General features: G+C 37.9%; 1 protein-coding gene and 1 non-coding gene across 2 annotated transcripts in view; both read left to right on the forward strand.

Annotated features, from left to right (window-relative positions):
* Nucleotides 1–27997, forward strand: part of MNAT1 (MNAT1 component of CDK activating kinase) — a 193736-nt gene that overhangs the window by 105212 nt on the left and 60527 nt on the right. Inside the window, exon 6 of the mRNA XM_049770473.1 lies at nucleotides 927–1052. Within this exon, the coding sequence (XP_049626430.1) occupies nucleotides 927–1052 (126 nt within the window). The remainder of the gene's footprint in view (nucleotides 1–926; nucleotides 1053–27997) is intronic.
* Nucleotides 8258–8364, forward strand: LOC126005533 (U6 spliceosomal RNA). The gene has a single exon (XR_007494584.1). It is a non-coding gene; the product is annotated as a U6 spliceosomal RNA (small nuclear RNA).

The raw sequence follows: 27997 nt of genomic DNA on the forward strand, positions 1-27997 counted from the left end.
CTTTAGTAAAGCTGTATTTTATATATAACATGTAAAAGTTTTCCTCTTTGAAAAGTTTTAACCTTTGCAACATTGCTTTTACAACATATTTGTAATACAATGTTTTCATACAAATTGATTTCTGCTCAATTTAGTTGTACCAAATTGCTTGAAATTTGAATGATTTCTAGTGTAATCCCAAACAATTTCTTTAAATAGTATAAGATTTAATATTAAATATTATTAAGATTAAGTTTTAAAACCTTGCTATAGACCTTCACTCCACAGCTTTCTACATGCTGGAGAATTGGACGTTTAAGGGGATAAATAGCAGTTTACATGCCAGAATGGTAACTGATTGTGTTATTAATGTTATATGTCCAGGTTTGTATATTGGCCTTTATTTAGCTTATTACATGTTTACTGTCATCTGCTTATTAAATTTTCAGACCTAATTTCTAAAAGTAAAGTGAGGAGGAAATAAATATACTTAACAATAGTTCCATTGTGTAAAACAGAGCAAGAACCATTTTCAAGCAGCCTCAGGTAAAATCTAATGGGAAACAATTGCAAACTAGTTTGAATTCACTGGTAAAATTAATGTGTCCTAGATAAATATTTGATGTGTTAAAGTACTTTGTACTATTACTCTCTGTGATGGGATTAGCTTCTGATTGAAAAAATTATGCTGATTGTTTTTGTTTTGTGAAATGAAATAAGACCCTGTGGCTTTTAATGTTGACTTTATAAAAAATACTTTTTTGCAGGTTATTTTGATTTATGAATCTAAAACCAGCCTTTACTTATTATGGAATGCTGAATGTTCTTCGTAAAGTCTTCTCCATAAAGTGAACATGTAGGCTGACATCAAATGCTGATGGCAGCATAATTTAAAGAGAAGATTTTTCTTTTTTAAAGTTCATATTGTACTTTAACTTCTCTTGCAGGAGAGTTCTGATCTCCCTGTTGCTTTACTTTTGGCTCAGCACAAAGATAGATCTACCCAGGTGGAAACGGAAGTTGAGAAGCCGAAACCTTCAAAACCAGTGACATTTTCCACAGGCATCAAAATGGTAAGCTACATTTTAATAGTATATTTCAAAGATATAATTTAAAGATTACACTTTACAATTTTCTGTTAATTTTTATGGACTGAAGGGCTCAAATATTTAAAAACAGTGTCTTTGATAGAACTCTGAATATGCATAGTATAAAAGAAAAGTGAAAACGAATAATTTTTTGACTACACAACATAATTTTGTTTGTATATGATTGGTTTATGTATTTTCTTTTGGTTTTTGGTCTGCACCTATTGGTGCTCAGCTCTTACTTTGAACTTTGTGGTTAGGATCCTCCTGTCACTACTGACTGTGCTTAGGGGATCAGACGATATGCCAGGGATTGAACTGGGGTTTACCAGATGTAAGGCAATTCCTTAATCTTCTGTATTATCTTTCTAGTACCAGACATTTTTTTTCTAGATAATTTAAAATAAAAATATTTATGAATGCACCTTGATTTACAAAGTTGTTCATAGGTTGGGCTTTAGACATACAGTGTCCTGGCACCAACCCCACCACCGGTGTCAAACTTCCATCTACCAGTTTTTCCAAGTTCTCTCTCCTACCTTTTTATTCCCAGCTGTCATCTTGACAGGCATCTTTTATTCTATTAATTAATTAATTAATTAATTAATTTTTCGGCCAGACCCGGTGATGCTCAGGGGTTACTCCTGGCTATGCGCGCAGAAATCGCTCCTGGCTTGGGGGACCATATGGGACGCTGGGGAATCGAACCACCATCCGTCCTAGGCTAGCGCATGCAAGGCATACCCCTTAAGCCCTGCGCCACTGCTCAGGTTCCTTGACAGGTACCTTTTAAAATCTGGTTGCTAAAGTTTTAGTCTCATGTTTTTAATGTTGTTGACTCTAGTTTGGATATTTAGCGCCATTATTTCTTGACACCACTGATGTATCTGCATCCTATCTTTATTCCCCTTAATATATATATAAAATATATATAAAATATATATAAATATATATAAATATATATAAATATATATATAAATATATATAAAATATATATAAAAATATATAAAATATATATAAAATATATATATAAAATCTGGTTGCTAAAGTTTTAGTCTCATGTTTTTAATGTTGTTGACTCTAGTTTGGATATTTAGCGCCATTATTTCTTGACACCACTGATGTATCTGCATCCTATCTTTATTCCCCTTAATATATATATATATATATATATATATATATATATATATATATATATATATATATTGTTTTTTGGGTCACACCCGGTACACTCAGGGGTTACTCCTGGCTCTATGCTCAGAAATCTCTTCTGGCACGTTTTGGGGAATAAAGATTGTCAATCTATGCTGTCTGTTGTGACCCTCCCTTTATGTTTGATTCATTTTATTAGAACTCTCTCTCGGTGAATCTTGGTAATGGTTTATCGATCTTGTTAATTTTTAAAAAAACAACAACATATATCTAAGTTGTTCATGATTGAGTTTCAGTCATACAATGTCCAACACTCATTCTTCCACTCGTGCATCTCCCACCACCAATGTCCTGTTTCTTTCCTACTTTCTTTCTGCCTGACCCCTCTTTTCTACTCCCGCCTGCCTCTTGTCATGAGAGTTCTTTTGCTTATTTGCCTTTTACGTTTTTTTTATTGTATTTTATTTAAGCATCCATTACAAGGTTTTTCATACTACGGTTATTTTCTCCACAGATAAAGTTGTTCATGATTGAGTTGCAGTCCTAAGTGTCTAGCAATCTTCTTCAATGTACATTTCCCTCCACCAATGTCTCTAGTTTCCCAATACCCTCTCCCCCTTTCTGTTCCTGGGCATACATTTTCCTTCTTTCTGTGTGAGTTCTTTGAAATACAAGGTATTTTCTATGGTTTTTATGTCTCCATAAAAAAAAAAAAAACAGTTTCTAGTTTTGTATATGTGAAAATTGATTCTCAAGATAAGATCTCATACTATACATGACACTTAAAAGTCATCCTTTTCTGGGCCTAGAGAGAGATAGTAAAACAGTGGGTAAAACACTTGCCTTACTTGTGATGGACTGGGTTTAATACATGTAGTCCCTTAAGTACCTTCAAGAGTAATTTCTGAGTGGAGAGCCGGGAGTAACCCCTGAGCATTGTTAGGTGTGGGCTCCAACTGGAAAACAAAACAAAAAAAGAAATAAAAGTCTTAATTCTTTTCAACAGAAGACACCTGAAATACAACTTGTATTTTTAAGGTTCTCATTAGTAAAACATGAAACATTAGAGAATGAACTCAAAGGTTTTTAGTTGTATCTGATTATATTTTTAATTTTGTCACTTTTTGCAAGATTTATTTGTAATTGAATTACATTATTATAATTTATAATAAGTATTGTAATGACAGGAACCATCATTAACAGTATTGTAAATCATGGTACCTCAATAAAATACAGTATTTTATATGTATTTTATTGGTTGTATGTATTTTAAGGGAAAGGAGCCAGTATAATGACCTTTTCTTTTTCTTTTTTTTTTTTTTTTTTTTTTTTTTGGTTTTTGGGTCACACCCGGCATTGCTCAGGGGTTACTCCTGGCTGTCTGCTCAGAAACAGCTCCTGGCAGGCACGGGGGACCATATGGGACACCAGGATTCGAACCAATCACCTTTGGTCCTGGATCGGCCGTTTGCAAGGCAAACGCCGCTGTGCTATCTCTCCGGGCCCCGACCTTTTCTTTTTCTGAGCTGTTCTATTTAAAGAAATTCAGATACAACGAATGAAATCTGATATGTTAAACTTGGAGAGGGTTCAAGAAGGCATAAACATGATGAAGGTTTTTTGGTAACAAAAACTTGAGATGGGACTGAGAAGATATTTCTACTTATAGAGAGATAAAAACTTAATTATTGGCATAAAATCAGTAAGGTGTGAGGATTTAACTGTGCCTGGGAAAATATTGAATTGAAGGAGTGGACATTCTGGTTAGAAATATTTGTACACATTTATATTTAAATATATATTGTTTCCATATGTAAGAGCTTTTATTGTTGTTGTTTGGGCCATACCCAGTGGCTCTCAGGGGTTACTCTGGCTGTACATTCAGAAATCACTTCTGGCAGGCTTGAGGGGGACTATATGGGATGCTGGGGATTGAAACCGGGTTGACTGTGTGCAAGGTAAACGCCCTATCCGCTGTGCTATCCCTCTCATCCCATGTAAGAACAATTTACTAGTAATGTAATATTGAAGATTACTTAAATGGTACTTGTACGAAGTCTATTAATATAAAGTTGGGTTTTGGGTCTTACTTAGTGGTTGCCAGAGACTACTACTGACATGGTGCTTGGGGGCTGCTTCTGGTTTACTCTGATCATTTATTTGTTGTCAGGGATCAAACCATGTCTCCCACATTCACACATACACACCAGCCCTTTGAAATACCTCTCCAGCCCTAAATCCATGTTTTATGATTGGTCAACCAGAATGACACTTCAGTGTACAGGCCTGAGGATGTGTTACTTCTCATTCTCTGGAGTTCTCAGCGTCTGTAAGGTTGTACCAGTGGTTCTTGGGGGACCTTGTTATGCCAAGAATCAAACCCTGTTTGGGTGAATCCTAGGCATGTTCCCTAACTGCTTATTGGACTGTCTTCCTGTCTCCCTGCTTGAATCTTAATATGTCTGTATAGGTACAACCTGTAATGTTTGTCAGTGTGATACCTTTTTTAGCTAAATATTTATTTTGCTTTGTAATTTTATTAGTGCACCAAAGATACTGTTTTGCTAATTGTAGTTTTCATGTCACTATTTCTCTAATAATGCTAATAGAAGAAATACTAACAGACTCTTAATCTGAATAGTAATTTCTATTTTTTGTTCTGTAAATATTCTACTTTTTGGTTATTTTCTTATTATATGATGACTACATATTTCACCCAATTTATTTTTAAATATACAATTGATGGATTATTTCTAATATACATCTATTCTGTTTGAATCTTACCCCCTATTAGGGTTTTTCTGCTCAAGAAGTCCTTCCATTGTGAATATCTTGCTTCTTTTTTCTTCTTGTCCTTTTCAGAGCTTTATCTATGTTATCATGGCAATCTTGGCATCACTACCCAGCTTCTCTTTAGTGTCAGAGTTTATGTAGAGTTCCTAACTTCTACAGAATTGAATTTAGATGGGCTAGATATTTTGAAAGGGACCAAGAACTTAAAAGCTATCTTATAGTGTTAGCAAAGTATCATAAAATGGCTTGTGTGCTAAAGAATTTTAAGAAGTAGATATATTAAGAGAACTTATGAGATATAAAACCTTTTCTTGAGTTATACCAATAGTACAGCATGTAAGGTGTTTGCCTTCATGTGTTCAACTTGGATTTGATCCTTTGTACCAAATAGCATCCTCTGAGCACAGAGCCAAATTCTGAACATTTCAGCTGTGGACCAAATACCAAAAAACAAAGAAACAAACAAACAACCTTTAAAAAACCAAAATAATAGACCTTTATTTTTAAAAACCCAACATCCTAAGTTCCTGTTGAACCTTTTTAGTACTGTTTTTTTTCTATTCTTGACATTGGTAATGTATGTCTTTTCACCATTTTCTCTCTGAAAGGTTAGGTGAGACTTATATCTCATATATTTTTTATCTTTCTAGAAACTTGATTTTTATTCTGGTGCTTTTCTAGTTTTGATTACACTAATAACTTCTTTTTATTGTTTCCTCATTCTTCTAAATTGAGTTATAATTTATTCTGTTTCTAAAGTTAAGTTTCTTAAGGTAGGAGCTTAGATTATTGAGATTTCATTAATTTTTTATTATTGACGTTTATTGGTATAAATGTTCATTTAACCATTTCTTTAGTTGTAGTTCTTACATTTTGACATGCTGTTTTGATAGTTTGAATCCTTTTGAGAAGTTTTACCACACTGGTTTTACATGTACAAGAAATTTATTAAGTGCCTGTGTTAGAAAATGAGAGACAGCTGTTGGAGGCCTAAACAGTTCCTTGATTGTATGTCTGACCTCGAGTGAAGCAAAAAAGAAAGGTTGGGAGAAGATTTTAGTTCATAGTTTCTTACCTGGAACTGTAGGACTCTCCTATGGACCCTGAGGTTTTCAAGGGGCCACAGGTGGACACTGTAGATGGGAGGTCATCACAGGAGACAAGGGGGCCAACCAGGAAGGAGGGACATTGGAGTCTTGCTTCTTCTAAATATGGGAACTGCCTTGATATTTCTATTCCACCTGGTCATTGGCTGGAGCCTGTAGAAAACATAACCTTTGTTTAAAGATGGCAATGAATTTCAGAGCTTAGCACCGGGCATTCTTGGTTTATTATGCTTCTTTTGTTGGTTTGCTGAGACTTTCATTCAAGTGGTCATCACAGTGTGTTTTTTATTTAGTTTAAATTATTGTGTGTTTTTATTTCTTGCTTGATCCATGACTTATTTAAAAATGTGTTTAATTTTCAAATACTTACAGACTTTTGGAATACTTTTTTTTTATTTTTATTATTATTTTTAATTTATTTAAACCTTTTGGAATACTTTTATTTGTCATTACTTGCTATTTTAATTCCTGTGCAGGGAGAAAGCATACTTACTATTATTTAAAACATTTTTTGTTGTGGTGACACTTGTGTTGAATATAATCTATTTTGGTGTATTCGCATATGTGTGAACTTGGGGCAGAGTATTCTGTGAATGTGAATTAGGTGAATTTACTGGCATTATTAAATATTTGTTTTCCTCTTTTTTTAGTATTTGAGGGGACATGATTGAGATATTATACTATGATTGTGGATTTAAGAATTTTTAACTATAACTTGTACATCATGGGTGGATATATAAAGTATTATGCTGAATGAAATGAGTCAGAGGGGAAGGGACAGGCATAGAATAATCTCATTCATATCTGGGATATAAGAAAAAAAGATAGTTTATCCAGAGACAATAGAGATGAGGGCCAGGAGGACCAGTCCAGGGTAGAAAGCTTGCCAGAAGTATTGAAGCAGTGCAGAGAGAGTAAAGAAGGGAATACTAAGACAATGATAGTTGGCACTGATCACGTTGAACAAGAATTGGGTGCTGAACAGAGATAAAGTGATAGGCATGGTACCCCTTCATTAACAATAGTACAAATGACAGTGTCTCAAAGGAAAGAAAGTGGGGGAGAGAAAAAAAGAGAGGAGCAAAAGGATAGGCGAGAAGTATAGTAAAATGCCTACTCCATGGGCAGGCAGGGGGTGGGTGGGTGGGTGGGTGGAAAACTGGGGACATTGGTGGCAGGAAATGTGCATGGATGAAGGGTGGTGTACATTGGAAGACTGAAGCTCAATCATGAACCTTTCTGTAACCACAGTGTTTTTTTTTTTTTTTTTTTTTTGTTTGTTTTTGGGCCACACCCGGTGTTGCTCAGGGATTACTCCTGGCTGGTTGCTCAGAAATAGCTTCTGGCAGGCACGGGAGACCCTATGGGACACCGGGATTCGAACCAACCACCTTTGGTCCTGGATCGGCTGCTTGCCAGGCAAACGCCGCTGTGCTATCTCTCCAGGCCCAACACAGTGTTTAAATAGAAGGAAAAAATAAATTTACATTAAAAAAGGAATACAAACAAACAAAAAATTTAAACTATAGATTTTAATATTTTATGATAGAATTAATGTTCACTTCTCCCCAAATCTCCATTCTTTCCCTGTACTTGGTAGTCTAAGTAGTTGTGCACTTATTTTGTTTAATTTTTGTTTTTGGGCCACACCTGGTGACACTCAGGGGTCACTCCTGGCTCTGCACTCAGAAATCACTCCTGGCTTGGGGGACCTTATGGGATGCCGGGGGATTGGACTGTGGTCTGTCCTGGGTCATCCTCATGCAAGGTAAACACCCTACCGCTGTGCCATCGCTCTGGTCCATAGTTGTGCATTTTTAAAGATCAGGAGGTATTAGTAGTTTTAAATCTCTTGGACTCAATGATAGAACATTGGTGAAGGCCAACCTGGATTCAATCCCTTGCATCCCATAAAGTTCCCTGAGCTTCAATCACCAGGAGTGATTCCTGAGCACAGAGCCAGAAGTAACTCCTGAGCATAGCCAGATGTGACCCCAAAACAAAAACAAACAGAATCTCTACATATACCATCTAGGTCTTGTTTACATTGAGGATACCTCTCTTCATCACATTTTGCCCCTTTACCTCTTGATAAGTATGGAGCATGTTTTAATGCTAATCTTAAAAATCCTTCTTCGAGTGCTCGCTTCGGCAGCACATATACTAAAATTGGAACGATACAGAGAAGATTAGCATGGCCCCTGCGCAAGGATGACACGCAAATTCGTGAAGCGTTCCATATTTTAAAAAAAAAAAATCCTTCTTCGATAATTTTTTCATTTCTGTCATCTGCTTTGACTGATTTCCACCCTCACCCATCCCCATGGTGTAGGTAATGTATTTCTGCCTTGTACTTGAATAGATGGTAGTTTATGTTAGCACATGACATAGTTTCAAACTGTTGGGGACATAGTATAGTCATCCATAGTCTGATCCTTGCAGGGATCAGATTGTATAGATTGCTAGAATATACTGCTTTAGCTCTGCTTTTGAGGTAATGCCATTTTGGGGCTGTATCTGAGCCTTGTTTGTGGAGAATATGTGCTTATTTTGGTTCTCTGAGCCTTAAGAACTATCTGATCTCTTGCTTTATAGGTGACTTTCTTGACTTGGAGTAACTCACACTCTTTCTTAATGCAGATCAATAGCCAGATAGCGGTTGAGGCATCACTGTGCTTTTCTCTCGAGCACCATAAGTGGGTAACTTACAACTTGCAGGCCATGGCCCACCTAGCACCTGTTATTGTAACTGAAGCCTTATTGGAAACTAGCCATACTCATTCATTTACTATTATATTGATCAGCTTTCATGTTTCAATGACAGAGTTGAATGGTTATAACAGAGATCATCTGATCTGCAAAGCCTGAAATATTTATCTATCTGTTACAGAAAGGCACTTTTTATATTGGTTGATCATTGCTTTAGAAGTTTCTCTCCAGGCTACATTTTCCTCTGGTAATCTACCCCACAAAGGTCCCTCTGGTAGTCATGGAGTCTTATCTGTTTCCTTGACTTCCAGGTGTTGTTCAGACTATATCTCCAATGGGCCATGACCTAGAAAGAGTGTCATGGGGCAATATAGTGCTCACTTCATTCACTTTTCTTTCCTTGGGGGGAAGAGGGCATTGTTTATCTAGTGGTCCTCAAATTATGGCCCGCGGGCCACATATTGTATTTGTATCTGTTTTGTTTCTTCATTGCAAAATAAGATATATGCAGTGTGCATAAGAATTCGTTCATACTATAGTCAAACCCTCCAATGGTATGAGGGACAGTGAACTGGCCCCCTGTTTAAAAAGTTTGAGGACCCCTGGTACTAATTATTTTAATTAGTAAGCTACTAATTCTTTTTTGTCTGTCTTGTTTTTGAGGCAGACCCAAAACAAATAGTGGTATTCTGGACTTATTTCCCACTCTGCACTCAGGGGTCACTGGCTTGCTCTGGGCACCATACAGGATGCCACAGATCAAACCCAGGTTGACTACATGTAAGACAACTAACTATCCTATCTGCTATACTACCAATTCTTTTTTTTTTTTTTTTTTTTGGGTTTTTGAGGCCACACCCGTTTGATGCTCAGGGGTTACTCCTGGCTAAGCGCTCAGAAATTGCCCTTGGCTTGGGGGGACCATATGGGATGCCGGGGGGCAAACCGCGGTCCTTCCTTGGCTAGCATTTGCAAGGCAGACACCTTACCTCTAGTGCCACCTTACCAGCCCCAAAGTACCAATTCTTATGTAGTTTTCAGTTTTCTTGTTACTTAGGGTAGGCAATGATAAGTCCAAAAATATTTGTTATTTTAAGGTGGTTATATCTAGAACAGTCTAGATATATGACTAGATACATGAGAAGCACTAAGGTGATTTTGTGTATCAGGAGTTAGTTTTTATTGCTAAGTGATATTCTGTTTGTTTGAATATTTCAGTTTATTTAGTGATTCCCTTGCTGCCGAATAACTGAACTCGTAGTAGTTTTTGACTGTTACTAAAAGTTTCTGCCAATTTTATTTATTTATTTTATTTTATGAAGCCATTGTGATCTACAAAGTCCTTCAAAGTTGAATTTCAGATATACAGTGAGTCAGGGCCCTTCCCACCTCCAGTGTCAACCTCCCTCCACCAATGACCCCAGAGGGCAGCCTATACCACCACCCTTTGCCCCTGGCCTGCCAGTGTCACAGGCCCCTTTGAATTTAGATGGTTAAAGTTTAGGTCTCTTGGTTCTATAATAGTTGACTTTGCTTGGATATTTAGTTCTGTCCTTTTTTTCTCTATCAATGCACCTGAGACAACTTGATCCTTTCTTTTTTCCTTTCTTCTTAAGATGAGATATTCTTTTTTGTTAGTTGGATTTTGGTTCATACCCAGCAGCGCTCAGGGGTTACTTCTGGCTCTATTCTCAGAAATCACTCCTGGCAGGCTTGGGGGACCATATGGGATTCTGGGATTCGAACTACTGTCCTTCTGCATGCAAGGTAAACGCCCTACCTCCATGCTATCTCTCCTGTCCCTGAGATAAATATTCTTAATATGAAATAATAGCAGAAATATGAGGTAAAACAAAGTAATCTGTATCCCAAGGCTCTATAAAAAGGAGGAATCCCCTATTTAGAGATAAAAATGAAATAAAAATTAAAAGAAGGAAAATAAAAACAAAGGGGCGAGTTTTTTTTTTTGTTTTGTGTGTGTGTGTGTGTGTGTGTGTGTGCGTGTGTGTGTGTGTGCGCGCGTGCATAGGTACAGCAAAAGTTGAGGAAAATAGAAAGGAAAAACCTTTGGCCTAAAAACAGGGAATTCTTACCCATGAAGCATCCTGCCATAAGACCAACTATAGGCTCCGGTCATACTAAGTTGTCTAACTCCAAAGTCTTTCTTCATGGTCCTAGGAAAAGTTCTCCTCAATCATGGTCGTCAAAGTCAGGTTTCTGTAATTAGAGATTTTGATTTTTGCACAGATCCTATATCTAAGTCCGGGTGTTATGGATCATCTTCTGGTTTCATCTCATGGTTAGGCGGCAAGGCATAGAAGCCTGCCCTGGAAGCAAATTGTTGCTATTTCATGTTCATCGGAGTGTCATATGAGCCCACTCTGGAGTAAATCAGTTTCAGGGCAGCATTAGGGCCTTCTCCTGTAGAAGTTGATTCCTGATGCCAGTGCAGAAATCTGTGCCAATTCCAAAGATGGGATCTAAGGTTTGGGGGTGACTGGCCAATGTTTGATTAACTGAAGCCTAGTCAAGTCACTGTGACAAATGTTCAGGGTGAAAGTCCCCCTTGCAATATAAGATTTGTAAGCTTTCATCCATATTAGATAAGAACTTCTTTCTGTATGTAGATTTTCCCATTTTAATGTCCCTGTGCAGAAAGGAACATTGCCACATGACACTACTGGTGTAGATAGGGTTAAATACAAGATAAACAATCCCTATAATCTGGTTCTGACATGAGCTCAGAATCCAAGAGAAACTTATCTACTGGAATTTCGTATTAACCAAATTCAGAAAAGTGTTGTGGAAAACCACATCTACATAAGAAAATACACCATGCATCATTCCTTACAGCTATGTAGTATGTATGTATGTATGTATGTATGTATGTATGTATGTATGTACGTATGTATGTATGTACTACATCTTGATGATCCATTCATCTGTTGTTGGACATCTAGGTTGATTTCAAGTCTTAGCTGTTGTACTGAGTGCTGCAATGAATAGAGATGTGCATACATTCTTTTGGATGAATGTTTTTCTGTCTTGAGGATAGATACCCAAAAGAGGGATTGCTGGGATTTTAATTTTGAGTTTACTGAGAACCCTCCATACTGTTTTCCATAGGGGTTGGATCACGCAGCATTCCCACCAGCAGTGGAAGAGAGTTCCTTTCTCACCCAATAGAGATTGTTCCCGTTATTTTTGATATGTGCCATCCTCACTGATGTAAGATGGTATCTCATTGTCTTGATTTAGATTTCCCTAATGATAAGTGATGATGAACATTTTTTCATGTGTCTGTTGGCCATCTGTTGGTCTTCCTTAGAGAAGTGCCTATTCATTTCTTTTCCCCATTTTTTGATGGGGTTTTTAGGTTTTGTGGAGTTAAACTTTGTGAGTACTTTGTATATCCTGGATAACAAACCTTTATCTTACGTGTTGAGTACAAAATTTTTCTCCCATTTAGTTAGCTGCCTTCTAAATTTGCCTCATGTTTCTTTTGCCATACAGAAACGTTTTAGTTTGCTGTAGTTCTATTTATTTTGATTTGATGTTATAGCTCTTGCCATTGCATCCTATCATTCAAGACTTCTTCGAGGTCTAAGTCTTGGAGTGTTCTACCTATGTTTTTCCTCAATGAACTTTATGAGTTCAGGTCTAATCTCAAGGTCTATAATCCACTTTGAATTAACTTTTGTGTAAGTGTGAGCTATGGACCAATCTTTAATTTCTAACATGTAGTTATTATCCAATTGTTTCAGCACCATTTGATGAAGACCATACTGTCTTTATTCCATTTCAAATTTTTGGCTCCTTTGTCAAAGATTAATTGACCATATACTTGGAGGTTTGTTACTGGATATTCTTTTCTGATCTATTGGTCTGAAAGTCTCTCCTTTTCCAATACCATGCTGTTTTTATGGCTTGGTAGTAGAACTTCAAATTAGGTAATAAGATGCCTCCTAGTTTCTTGTTTTCCAATATTGTTTTGGTTATAGGTCTTTTATGGTTCTACACAAGTTTTATATTTGATTGTTCTAAGTCCTTGAAGAATATTTCCTGAATTTAAATAGGGATTGCATTGAATCAATATAATAGTTTAGGTAAGATGGTCATTTTGATGATATTCTTCTAATCCATGACCATAAAATGTTCTTCCATTCCCTTAGAACTTCTTCAATTTCTTTCTGAAGTATTTTGAAGTTTATTTGAGATAGGTCTCTCACCTCTCTTGTTAGATTGATTTCTAGGTACTTGATAATTTTGGACTCTTTTAAATAGGATAGACTCTTTGATCTCTTTCTCCTCTTAGTCGTTATTTGTATAAAGGAATGCAACTGTCTTTTGTGTATTGACTTTGTAGCTGGCCACTTTACTGTATTGTTTTATTGTTTCTAGGAGTTTTTCCTGTGGAAACAGAAATAGCTCTCCCTAGGCCTGGTACTACTAAATGTCAGGCTGCAAATTGTCAGACAGATAGATGTTGGTTTCCCTCAAAATTCACATCTGCTCTGAGCCTGTGACCCCCTCAGAACCAGGTCCCCCATTCTACATCAGGTATCCTACGAATTATTTTTAATGAAAATAATTTCTTTATTTAAGCACCGTGGTTACAAACATGTTCATAGTTGGGTTTCATAAAATGCACAACCCCCTTCACCAGGGCAACTTTCCCACCACCAATGTCCCCATTTTCCTCCTCCTTCACCCCCTGCTTGTCTTCGAGACAGGCATTGAATTTCTCTCTAGCATTGTCACGGTAGTTGTTAGTGTTGTTATTTCTCTAATTGCACTTACCACTCTTGTGGTAAGTTTCATATATGTGATTTTGATAAGTCATCTATTGGTGTTCTTTGTATGTTTAGAGCCATTTTTATCTCCACACATTTAAGAGTTTGTATTTACTGTCTGGATTTAGGGACCATTGTGGTTTTAACTTTCTGGTTTCACCACTCTTTCTGTATGACAGTACACAGAAGTATGTTAAAAAGAAAATTCTATAGGTTTTCATTGTGTTTTAAACATATGTATAGTTCAAATTGTATTTTTATGTTTACTTTTTTATTCATAGTTTTATTTAGCTGTTTGTAGCTCTGTAATTCATGCATATCCTTTAAGAAGGAGCTGTTATTAAGTAACTTTGCTAGTGAGAAGTAGTAGTAATATTTTTTTTTGTTTTTTTTTTTTTTTTGTTTTTGGGTCACACCCGGCAGCGCCCAGGGGTTACTCCTGGCTTCATGCTCAGAAATCGCTCCTGGCAGGCTCGGGGGACCATATGGGACGCCGGGATTCGAACCGATGACCTTCTGCATGAAAGGCAAACGCCTTACCCTCCATGCTATCTCTCCGGCCCCGTAGTAGTAATATTTTAGATTTTTGCTTCATAATCATGTTGAGCTATTGCTTTTATATTTTTCTCCTGCCATAGTATTGTATACATATATACATACACACACCTCTATAAATATATTTGTCAGATAAAGTCATGTATAAAATGAAGGTTTATATTAAGTTTCTTAAGATACCAAAATATATTTAGTATTTTCATTAAAGCATACAGTTGTCTTTTTTAGCTCGAAACTATGTCATTGCTAGGTTCCATCTGGGACTAGAGTTTCCCAACTGGGTATCTAATTTTGCTGGCTTATTTTTTTGAGAAGTGTTACTATGAGCAATAGGCAGGCAAGAGAAGGTGGGACCAAGAGGAAAACAGACCGAAACAGATGGTAGGGAAATAAAAACAATAAAACATTTCTTAAGCATTGTTTTTTTTTGGATAGAATTCTTGTTAAGCACATGGAAATACTTTGCACATTCAAGAATTACTGACTTCCTACATACTATTATGAGAAACAATGAATCATTCATGTAGCATAAATATAATTATAGATTATTATGCTGGGACTTTTCATTTTGGGGCATGCTTTTTCAAAAAATAAGATAAATAACAGTGCCTTTTCCCATAATATATTTTGACGGCACATGGAGCATCAGAAACACATTTAAATGGCTCTAATGCAAATCATTGACAAACACTGAATCAAAACTCCTCTCTGTTTCTCTCTCTCTCTTTTTTATAGTTTTGTTAAGTTATATTCTGCTCCAAAAGTGAATTCTGTAAATGGGTATGAGCTTTTCAGGATATATCAAAACTATGAAACACTTGTGGTGCTAAATTTCTATTCTGTAATCATATTAGTTAGGTTGTAAAAGAAGGTTATTTTCTTTTATATAACTAAGATAATTCTAATCTTACTTCTTCTTCTTTTTTTTTTTTTTTTTTTTGGTTTTTGGGCCACACCCAGCGGTGCTAAGGGATTACTCCTGGCTGTCTGCTCAGAAATAGCTCCTGGCAGGCACGGGGGACCCTATGGACACCGGGATTCGAACCAACCACCTTTGGTCCTGGATCGGCTGCTTGCAAGACAGACGCCGCTGTGCTATCTCTCCGGGCCCTAATCTTACTTCTTTTACTTAGACTCTCTTAAGTTAAGAATGGAATGGAAGTCAGAGTATAAGCCTTCAGAATCACAGTTTCATTCATTTTTTAATAGTTTGTCTTAATTTAAATATGCAGAGTATGAGATGAATGTATAAAAAAGAATTTGATATAAGAAATAGTGGCGGACCTGTACCAACCATGTTTTTGTTGAAGTTCCTACATTGTATGTTTAGTTTCTTAAATGATTACTGATAATCATATGACTTTAAAATTAATTAATTATTTATTATTGATTTTAGTTTTTTGGGGGGGGGGCACACCTGGTAACGCTCAGGGGTTCATCCTGGCTATGCACTCAGAAATTGCTACTGGCTTGGGGGGGACCATATGGGATGCCAGGGGATTGAACTGTGGCCAGTCCTATGCTATCACCAGCAAGGCAGACGCCTTACCGCTTGTGCTACCACTCTGGCCCCTATTGGTTTTAGTTTATAAAAATTAGAACCATAGTGTTGTTACCTGTTTCTGGTGTAGGGATTCTTATCTTTTAAAGGTAAATGATGCTGCATACCATTATCTTTTCTAGCTAAGTTCCATTATATTTTGTCAAAGGTTTTGGTTGGTGCAACATTCCATGGGGGACCCCCGACCTGCGGGGGTGTGGAAATGAAGGTCGCTAGTTATTCGTGGGTTTGCCTGAGCAGAACCGATCTGTGAAGAAAAACTTGAGAAGTTAGTAAGAAAAATCCTCAAGACAACGCATGCTGTTCAAAAGGGGTTTATTGCCGGGGGAGATCAGCTTTTAAAGGCAGAATACGTCATAGAGGTGTTACAGTTTTTCCCCCAATCACAATTGCAAGCACTCATTAGCATAAGCTGGGGGCAGGTAATAGGGAGGGGCAAAGAGGTAGAGAGCACATGTTTAACCTGAAAACACAAGATCCAAACACGGTTCTATAAATTTTACTCAGCAAGCATAAATAAAAAACCAGCTGTAAACATATTAATCTTTTGCTAACACAAAGGCAAGTTGCTCTATATTTTTCTTTCTGGCTGGATGTACTGGGCTGCTTTGAATTACTTTAGTATTTGTCTATTTCCTTTGTTCTCAGGGCATGGGCGCCTCTGGTCACGTGGGTGACAAGGTCAGGGATTACTGAGGTGTCCTTTGTTCTAGGTTCCATCAGCTAGGCTCCCCACAGGTTGGAACTATTTTTCTTTTTTTCTTTTTTTTTTAATTTTATTTATTTTCTTTTTTTTTTTAATTTATTTATTATGAGAACAAGGGTGCAAAGAAAGAGGACAAGGTAAAGTTACAGTGGAAGGACAATCACCCATAACATAATTCTCAAAAGTCCCCTTGCTGATATCTTAACTTTGAAATTTCAGCCAAAGAACATTAAGATAAATAAGACAGAATCCATGTACAAATACTTTGTCCCTCAAGTACCCAGATTGTAACACATTATAATATTTCTTAACAGTACACAAGGCAATCTAAAGCCATAAAACTTACGTAACTTCTTAAAGATTACAGGCATAGTATTTTTTTTTTTTTTTTTTGGTTTTTGGGCCACACCCGGTAACGCTCAGGGGTTACTCCTGGCTATGCGCTCAGAAGTCGCTCCTGGCTTGGGGGACCATATGGGACGCCGGGGGATCGAACCGCGGTCCGTCTCCTAGGCTAGCGCAGGTAAGGCAGGCACCTTACCTCCAGCGCCACCGCCCGGCCCCAGGCATAGTATTTTCTTACATTTCCATATACATGCATATTAGCTTAAGTTAACCTCAAATTTTAAGTGAGTTCTTTTTAAGGATTAGAGTCAAAGGAGCACAGTAAAAGTGGTGTTAGAGTGGCAATTGTTGTTTGCATAGACCCACCAAAATATGAGGGACATGGAAAGAAATAACCTTGGCCTAAGTACAAAGAGACCAGACCCCTGAAGTTTCCTGGCACAAGACCAAGTCTAGGCTCCAGGCAAGTTAGATCGTCCAATCCAATACATTGTCTGTAGTGCCAACACACTTTTATTTTTCACACAGTCTCTGTTGTTGGTATCATGTTTCTGTATTAAAGATCCTGGAATCTGCATATCTTACATTGAAGTCAGGATGTGGAGCATCCTCTCCTTTTACCTCACAATCAAAGGGCAACACAGGGAGCCCTGTCCTGTAAGCAGGTCGTTGTTGTTGTTAAGTCTTCTCAGTGTTAAGGGAAGTCTCTTTTGAGCAGGTCGAAGTCTGAACAGTGTAGGTCTTCTGTGGTAGAGGATTGCTTCCAGGTGATGTTATAGACCAGCCTGGATGTTTCGTGGATGGCTTCCCTGGTTCAGGGGAGAGTGGATTATGCCCTTTCTTCTGAGGTCTGTGCCAGGTCGTTATGTCAATGTTCAGGGTGTAAGGTCCCTTTGCACTACAAGATTTGTGTGTTCCAATTGCTATCAGATAGGATCTTATTTGTATGCATAGTATTTTCCCATTTTAATGTGCCTATGCAAACAAGAAGCAATGCCACGTGGTGTTATTGGTGCATATGGGGGCCATAAGAACATTTCCAATGATCCCCATGACATGGTTCAATCATAAGCATTAAACTGGGGGACACTTCCACCAAAATTCCTTGTTAAACAGCTCAAAAAAAGAAGATAAAAAGTGGTTAGAATCATCACTGTATAAGACAACATTTAGTAAGAATTATAGCTGTCAGAGAAAAAACACAAAATATTCTAAAGAAATACGTGTCCATTTTATGTATCTTGAAACAGTTTGGGGTTGTCACACACAATGCACAGCTTTGGACTGTGATTAGGATTGTACACTACTGAAGTTAAAAAGAGTAATGTAGGTTAGTGATGTTTGAGAGGGGGTTAGAGAGTTAAGGAGTAAAAAAGACCTTTGTAGGGGTGTGGGAAAGGGCAGAATACAAAATGAACATTCTGTATATGCAAAACATAACATAAGAATAAGGAATATTCTGAATACATGAAGTACGCGCGGGGGCTCCGTGCGGTTCTGTAGTTTTTGGATGCCTAGGTCAGCAGGTTCTAGGTTCTGTAGTTTTTGGATGCCTAGGTCAGCAGGTTCTAGGTTATGTAGTTTTTGGATGCCTAGGTCAGCAGGTTCTAGGTTCTGTAGTTTTTGGATGCCTAGGTCAGCAGGTTCTAGGTTCTGTAGTTTTTGGATGCCTAAGTGGTCAGCCCAGGGGTCCTATGGCTAGCTGTCCTGCCCAGAGCCCCCATCATACCAGTCAAAGGCACACGAAATCCTGGCATGTGGAGTGTTCTGAGCCCAGCCGAGCCTCTGTAGTTTTTGGATGCCTAGGGAGGAATTTCTCACCCCCTCCCCCCAGGGCCTGATTAACCAGGCGTGGCCCTGAAGACCCGCCTGGTGTGGGGGGGGAATCATGCTCGCCTGGACTAAGTGGTCAGCCCAGGGGTCCTATGGCTAGCTGTCCTGCCCAGAGCCTCCATCATACCAGTCAAAGGCACACGAAATCCTGGCATGTGGAGTGTTCCGGAACTATTTTTCACCTGTCATATAAGGTAGTAATTAATGCTCTCCAAGAGGACCATTTAAGAATTAGGACTAGGGGCCTGTGAGGTGGCGCTAGAGGTAAGGTGTCTGTCTTGCAAGCGCTAGCCAAGGAAGGACCGCGACCGAGGTTCAATCCCCCGGCCTCCCATATGGTCCCCCCAAGCCAGGGGCAATTTCTGAGTGCTTAGTCAGGAGTAATCCCTGAGCATCAAACGGGTGTGGCCCGAAAAAAAAAAGAATTAGGACTAATGAGTAGCAGTTAGTATTTTTTTTACCTTTTTGCTTTACGACATAACTAGAGACATTAATATATATATATATATATTTTTTCCCCTCTAATTTTTTTCTTGTCATTTAAGAAAATGGGCAAGACTGGTAAGACTAGGGATAGATAAAAGCTATAGTATCAAATGCTTGGATTCTGTTTCTGCAGGTTAATGCTTAGAATGGACTTGGGCAAACTGATAGTATTCATTTGGAATATTTTATTGGACTGTCCTTTGTGATATATAGTCCTCGTGAGTATGAAATAAAAGTAAGCTCAGAGAATTATTTTCTTAGATGCTGTCAATTGTCAGACCAACAGACAAACTGTCCAGATTTATTCAAAATTTTTTTTTAATTCTGGGGCCATTCGTACTGTTGCTTATATTTCTGGCAAGATGATTGGGGATGGCATTGGGCAGTGCTCTGGTAACCATTTGGTGCTTGAGTTGAATATTAGCCTGCTGTGGTTATCCCCTCCTCCAACTTCTTATTTATTCCACCTGAATGTTCAGAACTGCCCCCCACCTGGAATGGGCAGGTAGAGGAGTCTGCATGGGGGAGAGAGGGGATAATAAGAAGGCGAGTTAGAGAGAGAAGTAGGAGAAGGCATCGTCATCAGAGATTCAGCATCAGCAATTGAATATCATCGAAGCAGCAGCAGTAGTAGCATCGGCAAAGGGAGTTAGTCAGCCTGGAAGCCAGCTAGGAAGCCTGGAAAAAGCAGCTGAAAGGGAGACAGAGGCTGAGAGAGCCAGAAGGAGCAGAGAAGTAGCTGCTAGGAAAAGGCTTAGTATAGAGGCCCTGTGAGGAGGTGTGCATGCTGTAGGAGACTGTGAACTAAAGCTGGCTGACTCCTGGACCTTCATCTGACTGCTTTGGGAATCTCTCCACCTTCACCCCTACAACCCTTCAGACCTGCCAGACCATAGGGGCTGTGGGAGCCGGGGTTGCAGCCCCAGAAAGGCCCCAACTTCCCACACCAACTCGAGGCCTCATTAGTTTATTGAAGGCAACAGCCTGCTTCATGGAAAGCCTATGCGTTACTATTTCTGACCTGATTTTATTTTTAAAGTGAAGATGCTAAGAACAACGCATTTAATTAACCAACTCTAAATATAAGATAAATTTGACAATTATATATAAAAATACCTATAATTTATTTTATTTATTTTATTACTTGTAGCAAAGTGCAGTTTTACTTTGGATTTGACCGTAGCCCAAAGTAGGCTAGCGTGGACCCTAAATGCTGAAAACTTATTAAATTCTTATTTAATTTCTTATAGAAGTAGTCACAAATCAATACCTACAGTTTTAATTAGTATAAACACAAAGGAAGACCTTTCTAAGTTTTAAACAGACTAATAGGACATCTACTAAAAATATGAATAATTTGGGCCTGAGAGATAGCAAAGCAGTGGGATGTTTGTCTTGCACATGACCGACCAGGGACCTGGGTTCGATTCCTGGCATCCCATCATATGGTCCTGCCAGCTTGCCAGGAGCAATTTCTGAGCTCAGAGCCAGGAGTAACCCCTGAGCATGCTGGGTCTGGCCCAAAAAACAAAACCAACCAAACAAAATATGAATAATTTAAGTCATTAAGGGTGATGACTTATAGGATATTTTGCAGATAATAGGAATGCTGAAATATCCATTCTTTAAAAATATTTTTATAAATAAATTATTTAATTGAATTATCATGAGATATAACAACAGTTGCTCATGATTGAGTTTGAGTTATACAATGTCCAACACCCTTCACCAGTGCACACATCTCTCTCTACCTAATGTAGAGGAAATGAAACTGGGGAAAATTCTCAGTTTCCCTCCCACTTCCCCCTGCTGATCTCTGTGGCAAACAGTCTCCTCCCTCATCATATACCCTTTCTTTTTTTTTAATATATTTTTTATTTAAATACCTTGATTACATACATGATTGTGTTGTTTAGGTTTCAGTCATGTAAAGAACACCACCCATCACCAGTGCAACATTCCCATCGCCAATGTTCCAAGTCTCCCTGCTCCTCACCCAACCCCCACCTGTACTCTAGACAGGCTTTCTATTTCCTTCATACATTCTCATTATTAGGATAGTTTGAAATGTAGTTATTTCTCTAACTAACCTCATCCCTGTTTGTGGTGAGCTTCATGAGGTGAGCTGTAACTTCCAGCCCTTCTCTCTTTTGTGTCTGAAAATTATTATTGCAAGAATGTCTTTCATTTTTCTTAAAACCCATAGATGAGTGAGACCATTCTGCGTTTTCTCTCTCTCTCTCTGACTTATTTCACTCAGCATAATAGATTCCATGTGCATCCATGTATAGGAAAATTTCATGACTTCATCTCTCCTGACAGCTGCATAATATTCCATTGTGTATATGTATCACAGTTTTTTTTTTTTTAGCCATTTGTCTATTGAAGGGCATCTTGGTTGTTTCCAGAGTCTTGCTATGGTAAATAGTGCTGCAATGAATATAGGTGTAAGGAAGGGATTTTTGTATTGTATTTTTGTGTTCCTAGGGTATATTCCTAGGAGTGGTATAGCTGGATCGAATGGGAGTTCGATTTCCAGTTTTTGGAGGAATCTCTATATCACTTTCCATAAAGGTTGAACTAGACAGCATTCCCACCAGCAGTGGATAAGAGTTCCTTTCTCTCCACATCCCTGCCAACACTGCTTGTTTTCTTTCTTTGTGATGTGTGCCAATCTCTGGGGTGTGAGGTGGTACCTCATAGTTGTTTTGATTTGCATCTCCCTGATGATTAGTGATGTGGAGCATTTTTTCATGTGTCTTTTGGCCATTTGTATTTCTTTGTCAAAGTGTCTGTCCATTTCCTCTCCCCATTTTTTGATGGGATTAGATTTTTTTTCTTGTAAAGTTCTGTCAGTGCCTTGTATATTTTGGAGATTAGCCCCTTATCTGATGGGTATTGGGTGAATAGTTTCTCCCACTCAGTGGGTGGCTATTGTATCCTGGGCTCTATTTCCTTTGAGGTGCAGAAGCTTCTCAGCTTAATATATTCCCATCTGTTAATCTCTGCTTTCACTTGTTTGGAGAGTTCAGTTTCCTCCTTGAAGATGCCTGTAGTCTCAATGTCCTGGAGTGTTTTGCCTACATGTGGAGCAAGAAATCCTAAATGGAGCAAAGAAAGCCTCTTCAACAAGTGGTGTTGGCATAACTGGCTAGCCACTTGCAAAAAATTGAACTTAGACCCCCAGTTAACCTCATGTATGAAGGTAAAATCCAAATGGATTAAAGACCTCAATATCAGACCCGAAACTATACCCTTTCTTGATTGCTCTTTCTACTCCCTTTTTCTTTTAGACATTGTGGCTCATATTTTTGGAAGTACCCATTTTTATTGGGTTCATATTTTTTAGAAAGCTTTATTGAATAGGTAGTGTCTGGTGAATGCATGAAAAAACACTCATTGAGGCTCTGGAGAGATGATACAGCATTTAAGGCACTTGTCTTTTATGCAGTCAACTGGGTTTGATCCTTGGCACCTCCTTTGGTCCCCTGAGCCCACTAGGAATGATTTCTGAATGCAGAGCCAGGTGTAAGCCCTTGAGCACCCTGGGTCTGCCCCCAAATGAAAACAAAATAAACACAAAAAAAAATAACGAAAAACCAATAAGTGGTCTACCCATTGGAATTGTTGGAAGCAGAAACTAATAAATAGTACAGAGCCTTAGATGAACTCGTAATTTAAGAAACTATTCAATAGACTCCTAATTTATTTTATTTTATTTAATTCAATTTAGAGGGGAGATTGGGCACACCAGGCTACTTGGGTTTCCTTCTGATTCTGTCCTTGGGGATCCCTCTGGCAAGGCTCAAGAGAGACCATACATTCTATTGGGAGTGGAATCTGGCAAGGGCCCTTACTGCTGTAGTGTCTCTCCGGTCCCATTTCAATTAAAGTAATATAGTTAAAGAAGCTATTTATGTTTTGTGGATTTGTATTTCACATTACGATGGTTTCTTATGCCACTGCATATTTCTAAAGAACATATCCTCTCTTCAGTAAGGCTTATGCCTCCTTATCCAGAAGTCTTATAACACAAATACGTGAAGAGAAGGAAAATTCTAGTTACATTTTTATAAGACAAGTACTGTGGTTGATATTCTTTAATTGATAACGTGAATTTCTGTCTATTATAGAGATTTAATCTTTCCATTCATTTAGGAATGTAGATTTAGGTACTTATTTGGTACTAAGGAGCTTATAAATAAGTTATTTTGGTGATTTGGCCTATCTTGGTAAAGTATAAAACAGTATTATTTCAGAGATGATGAAAAAAAATGCAGTGGCTGGTAAGACCAAGGATGATCTTTAATATCTTGCCTTCTTCAGTTATTCTCTGTATTTTATTACTTATAGAAAGTCAAATTTTATCCAGGGCTTTTATCCTCTACCCAGTTTTCATCTTGGATAAAGAGAAAGGTAAAAAGATTCCTTTTTAAAAATATTTTTTGGGAGTTACTTGAAGATGAAAAAGTTTGTTCAAGATAATATTGACACTAAAGATATACAAAAACATCAAGCAAGATTTAAGATGATATGCGACTCTTTCTGTACCCATGTCTTTGAGAGGCAACTGTTGCATTGTATTTTTATTCCAGACATGTTTTACGGATGTTCCTTATAAAGCAATAACATATAATAAAAGCCAGATGTCCCCTAAACACAATCATGCAATGTAATTTCTTTTCTCCTAACACCTTAAGTGATATCAGGAAGTTTTGATTGTGGAGAGATGCAGGTTGTGACTTAAGATCAGGGAGCACATTGGGATACACTTACTTGAGTGGAGTGTTTTCAATTAGGATTTCAGTCTTGCTGGGGCATATAAACGCTTGGGAAAGGCACCAGGTACTAGATAGAAAGGCATGCAGCAAAATGAGAGAAAGCTAGATTTTTTGAAATGAAAAAATTGGGGAAGGCCAAGGTTGTGTTTTTGTCTTGTGTTTTGCCCTCATGGCCCTGGACTCAGTTAAGATAATTAATGTTCTTAATAATAATTAAGATAATTAAGTTCTGTATTGTGAGCTTACAGTAGTGCCGACAATACAATCCACAATTTTGTTTCTGTAGAAAGATGTTTTAAGTTTTCACACGTTGAATTTTAAACAGTTGCCAATTACATGTTGATTGTCCGTGATTATTTTATCTGGTGATAGTAAGAGACGGTCTACTCGAAGTGGTGCTTGTTCTTTAGAAGATGATAGTATAATAACAATAATAACAATAAGAGATTTAGAAGCACTTTCTGGTAGATACCAGAATCTGCTCTGTCCTTCAAAAAGAAAAATGCTTTTTCTCTGTCTCCTCCCTTTCACTTTGCAGGTGAAACAGAATCATTTTTTAAATGTGTCTCAAGGTATATATAGCTGAGACTTGACTCTCTTTGGATTCCAAAGCCTGTTTTATTAACGTTGTATTCCTGTGAGGAAGCATGTAACAGAAGGCATCTGAAAAGAAATAGGAAACGATAGACCGAAATGCTTGCATGCTTGCTGGAAAGAAGATATATAGGTGGGAAAGTTGTTGTGCTATGAAGAACCAAAATAAATGGGGACTGAGATTGTTCTTACAGCTGCCTTAAATTATTTGGAGGTTAACTTGGGTTAACCTGCTTGACATCGCAACTCTTGGTTCTTTGGATGTTATTTTTAATTATAGTTATGACTTCATCATGAGTAGTTCTGGACATTACGGAAATCTTTGAAGCACATGCATTTCAAAATGATTTAGAGGTCTTTGGCACTTAAAAAAACCCACTAGTGTTGATAGAGTATTTGAGCATAGTGTAAGATCAGTTTTAAGGCATATTTCACATACTTACTTCATGTTTTATAATTATTCTCATCAGTTTCATGTTATCTCATATGTTATAGATTAATATGAATACAATTTATCAATCATTTAATTGTATGCTAATTATATCGGTTTAATGATGTAATACTTGCAAAACACTGGATATTTAATATAATTATCTTTTTCTGAACAATTGTATCAGAAAAATGATTCTTCGGTGAAGAATAAGAAAATATCCATATTCATAAATTCCTAGTTTTACTTTTAGAGGAGAAACTGTTAGGGATATAAATGGTTCAAAATATTTTTTCATGGGGTTTGGAGTATTGTATGTGGCTGACCTAGGTTTGATCCCTGGTAGCCCATATGGTTCCCAAGTCCACCAGGAATAATGGGTCCCTGAGTGAAGAGCCAGAAGTAGCCCTGAGCACCGTCAGATGTGACCCCAAAACAAACTAATAAAAAAGCCACATAAAATAATATCTTCTTAATTTTAGAATAGTAAAAATGTTGCTTAAAATTTTAAATTTTAATGAAGGAAAATTTTTATTTAGTTCTTTTCTCCCCCCACAAATTATATTCGATGCTGTTATAAATATATCTGGTTTTAATTGTTGAACACCTGATTTTTAAAAATGTAACATTTGTTATTTGTTGTTGTTGTTGTTGTTTTTTGGGCCACACCGTTTGATGCTCAGGGGTTACTCCTGGCTAAGCACTCAGAAATTGCCCCTGGCTTGGGGGACCACATGGGACGCCGGGGGATCAAACTGCGGTCCTTCCTTGGCTAGCGCTTGCAAGGCAGAGACCTTACCTCTAGCGCCACCTCACCAGCCCCAACATTTGTTATTTTTAATCATCAATTAGAAGTCAGTATAATAGTTTATCTTAAACTTTTATTTATTTATTTATTTTTTGTGTGTGTGTTTTGTTTTTTTGTTTTTGGGTTACACCCGGCAGCTCTCAGGGGTTTCTCCTGGCTCTATGCTCAGAAATCACCCCTGGCAGGCACAGGGGACCATATGGGATGCTGGTATTCGAACCATCATCCTTCTGCATGAAAGGCAAACACCTTACCTTCATGCTATCTCTCCGGCCCCATAACTTTTCTTTCTAAAGGCTGTTCTTGTAGAGGGCCGGAGTGCGTCCCTTTGCATGTGTTAGTCCTCAAGCTATATTTGCAACACTACTCAATCTTCTGAGCACAGCTGGGCGTGGCCTTGAGGGCTTCCAGTGCATCTGCAACACTGCATATTGCTTGTCCGAGCACTGAACCATTATGCCCACAATGTGTTATCACTGGGAATAACCATGAGGCTCTTGAGGGCTGCTTGTGATGTAGCCCCAATTTTATATATTTTTGTTAAATGAAAATGTTGGTTTTGGGGGGCACACTTGGCAATGCTTAAGGGTTTCCTCATGGCTCTGAGCACAGAAATTACTCCAGGCAGGCTTGGGGGACCATACGCGATGTTGGAGATCAAACCCAGTTGACGATATGCAAGGCAAATTCCTAGCTGTGCCTAACTGGCCCCAAATAAAAAACTTTTAAAATAAAATATGTAAGGAATGAAATCTAACATGGTAACCATTATAAATATACAATCTCATTGATAGTCTTTCATATTGTTTAGCCATCACCCCATCACATTCTGTCATCTCATAAGACGGAAATACTGTAGGCAATAAGTAATTTTCTCTTCACCACTGCAAACCATAACTCCACAGGCATTATTTTCAATTGTTTGTGTACTAATGTATACTTAATACTTAGTACTTAATACTAGTGAAAAAAAGTAGAAGAATTCAGAGCAGGGAAACATATATTGAATCGACATATTTTCATGGGAGTTTTTTTTTTAAAGTCACTTCATTCAAATATCATGATTACAAGGTCGTTCATAATACGATTTTTTAATATATACTAAGTTGTTTATGATTGAGTTTCATTCATTGTGGTGTACGACACCCTTCACCAGTGCACATTTCCTCCACCAGTGTCCCCAGTTTCCCTCCTGCCCCTACCTTCTCCTCCGCCTGCCTCTAGGGCAGACATTCCCTTGCCTCTTACTCTCTCACTCTCTCCCCTTTTTTTCCCTTTGAGAAACTGTAGTTTGCAATATTATTTTCGAGGGATATCATGCCTATCACTTGATCTCTTTCAGCACCCAATTTTTGCCATTTGTTTTTGGCATGAATTATCTAAGTTTATCATTTTAATAAGGCAAATCTTTTAACACATGTGAACAAATTCTGAAGAATTAAATGTAAATAGTTTGCTAATATCTATTATAAGAAATGAAATTTCTCCATCTTCCGGAGTATCCAATCTGTTGTTAAGTAGAGGAACTAAACAGGTTGTACGTGGCCTTGTGAATCAGAGCCCAGTTCAGAACTGTTTAAAATGGGAAGCCTTTTGAAAACACTGGGAAAGGTCGTTCACTTACTGCCTGAAATGCAAAAGAAAGCCCAGATCAGTGTAAAGGTAAAAGTGAATTTTTTGTCCAAGAAGTTTGTCTTCTAGAGTGCTGTAGGAAGATCTTCTAAACCAGTTTTTCTGAAATTTTAATACCCGAAGACAGATGGTTATTAACTTGCTAATCAGCGAGTGAATTATCCAGCTCTGAGAATTAAAAGCATTATTTTCTAGCAAGGATTCAGAGACGGACTTTCACAGCTCAGTACCTATGTGTTGTGTCCTAGCATTTAGCTCTGCAATATGCCATCTAGTTGATGACAAATAGATGCTTTGTGCAATTAAGGAAGATTTGTTTATTTAAGAGCTCTCAGAGGTTGTAAAAGATTAGACTTGGCCATATAGGAAGAATAAATGTTGTGCAAGGACGCCCCTTGGCTCCCCCTTTCTAATAAATCTCAGCTGTGTGTTCAGCGCAGGGCTGAGTGCCAGAAAGAACAGGTTCAACTTGTCTGTGTGGATTTGCGCCACACTGAAGTGCACAACTGCATTGGGAAAGGTCGTCGTGGAGGTCACAGCCTCAAACGGATGAATGAAAGGAACTTGAAAAACATGGCCTAGCACACAGCGACTGGTCGTAAGATGCAAGAACCATTGTTCAAACAGAAAAAGGGCGAAAATTATA

Source organism: Suncus etruscus, chromosome 3 (assembly GCF_024139225.1).
Source record: "Suncus etruscus isolate mSunEtr1 chromosome 3, mSunEtr1.pri.cur, whole genome shotgun sequence".
Taxonomy (NCBI): domain Eukaryota; kingdom Metazoa; phylum Chordata; class Mammalia; order Eulipotyphla; family Soricidae; genus Suncus; species Suncus etruscus.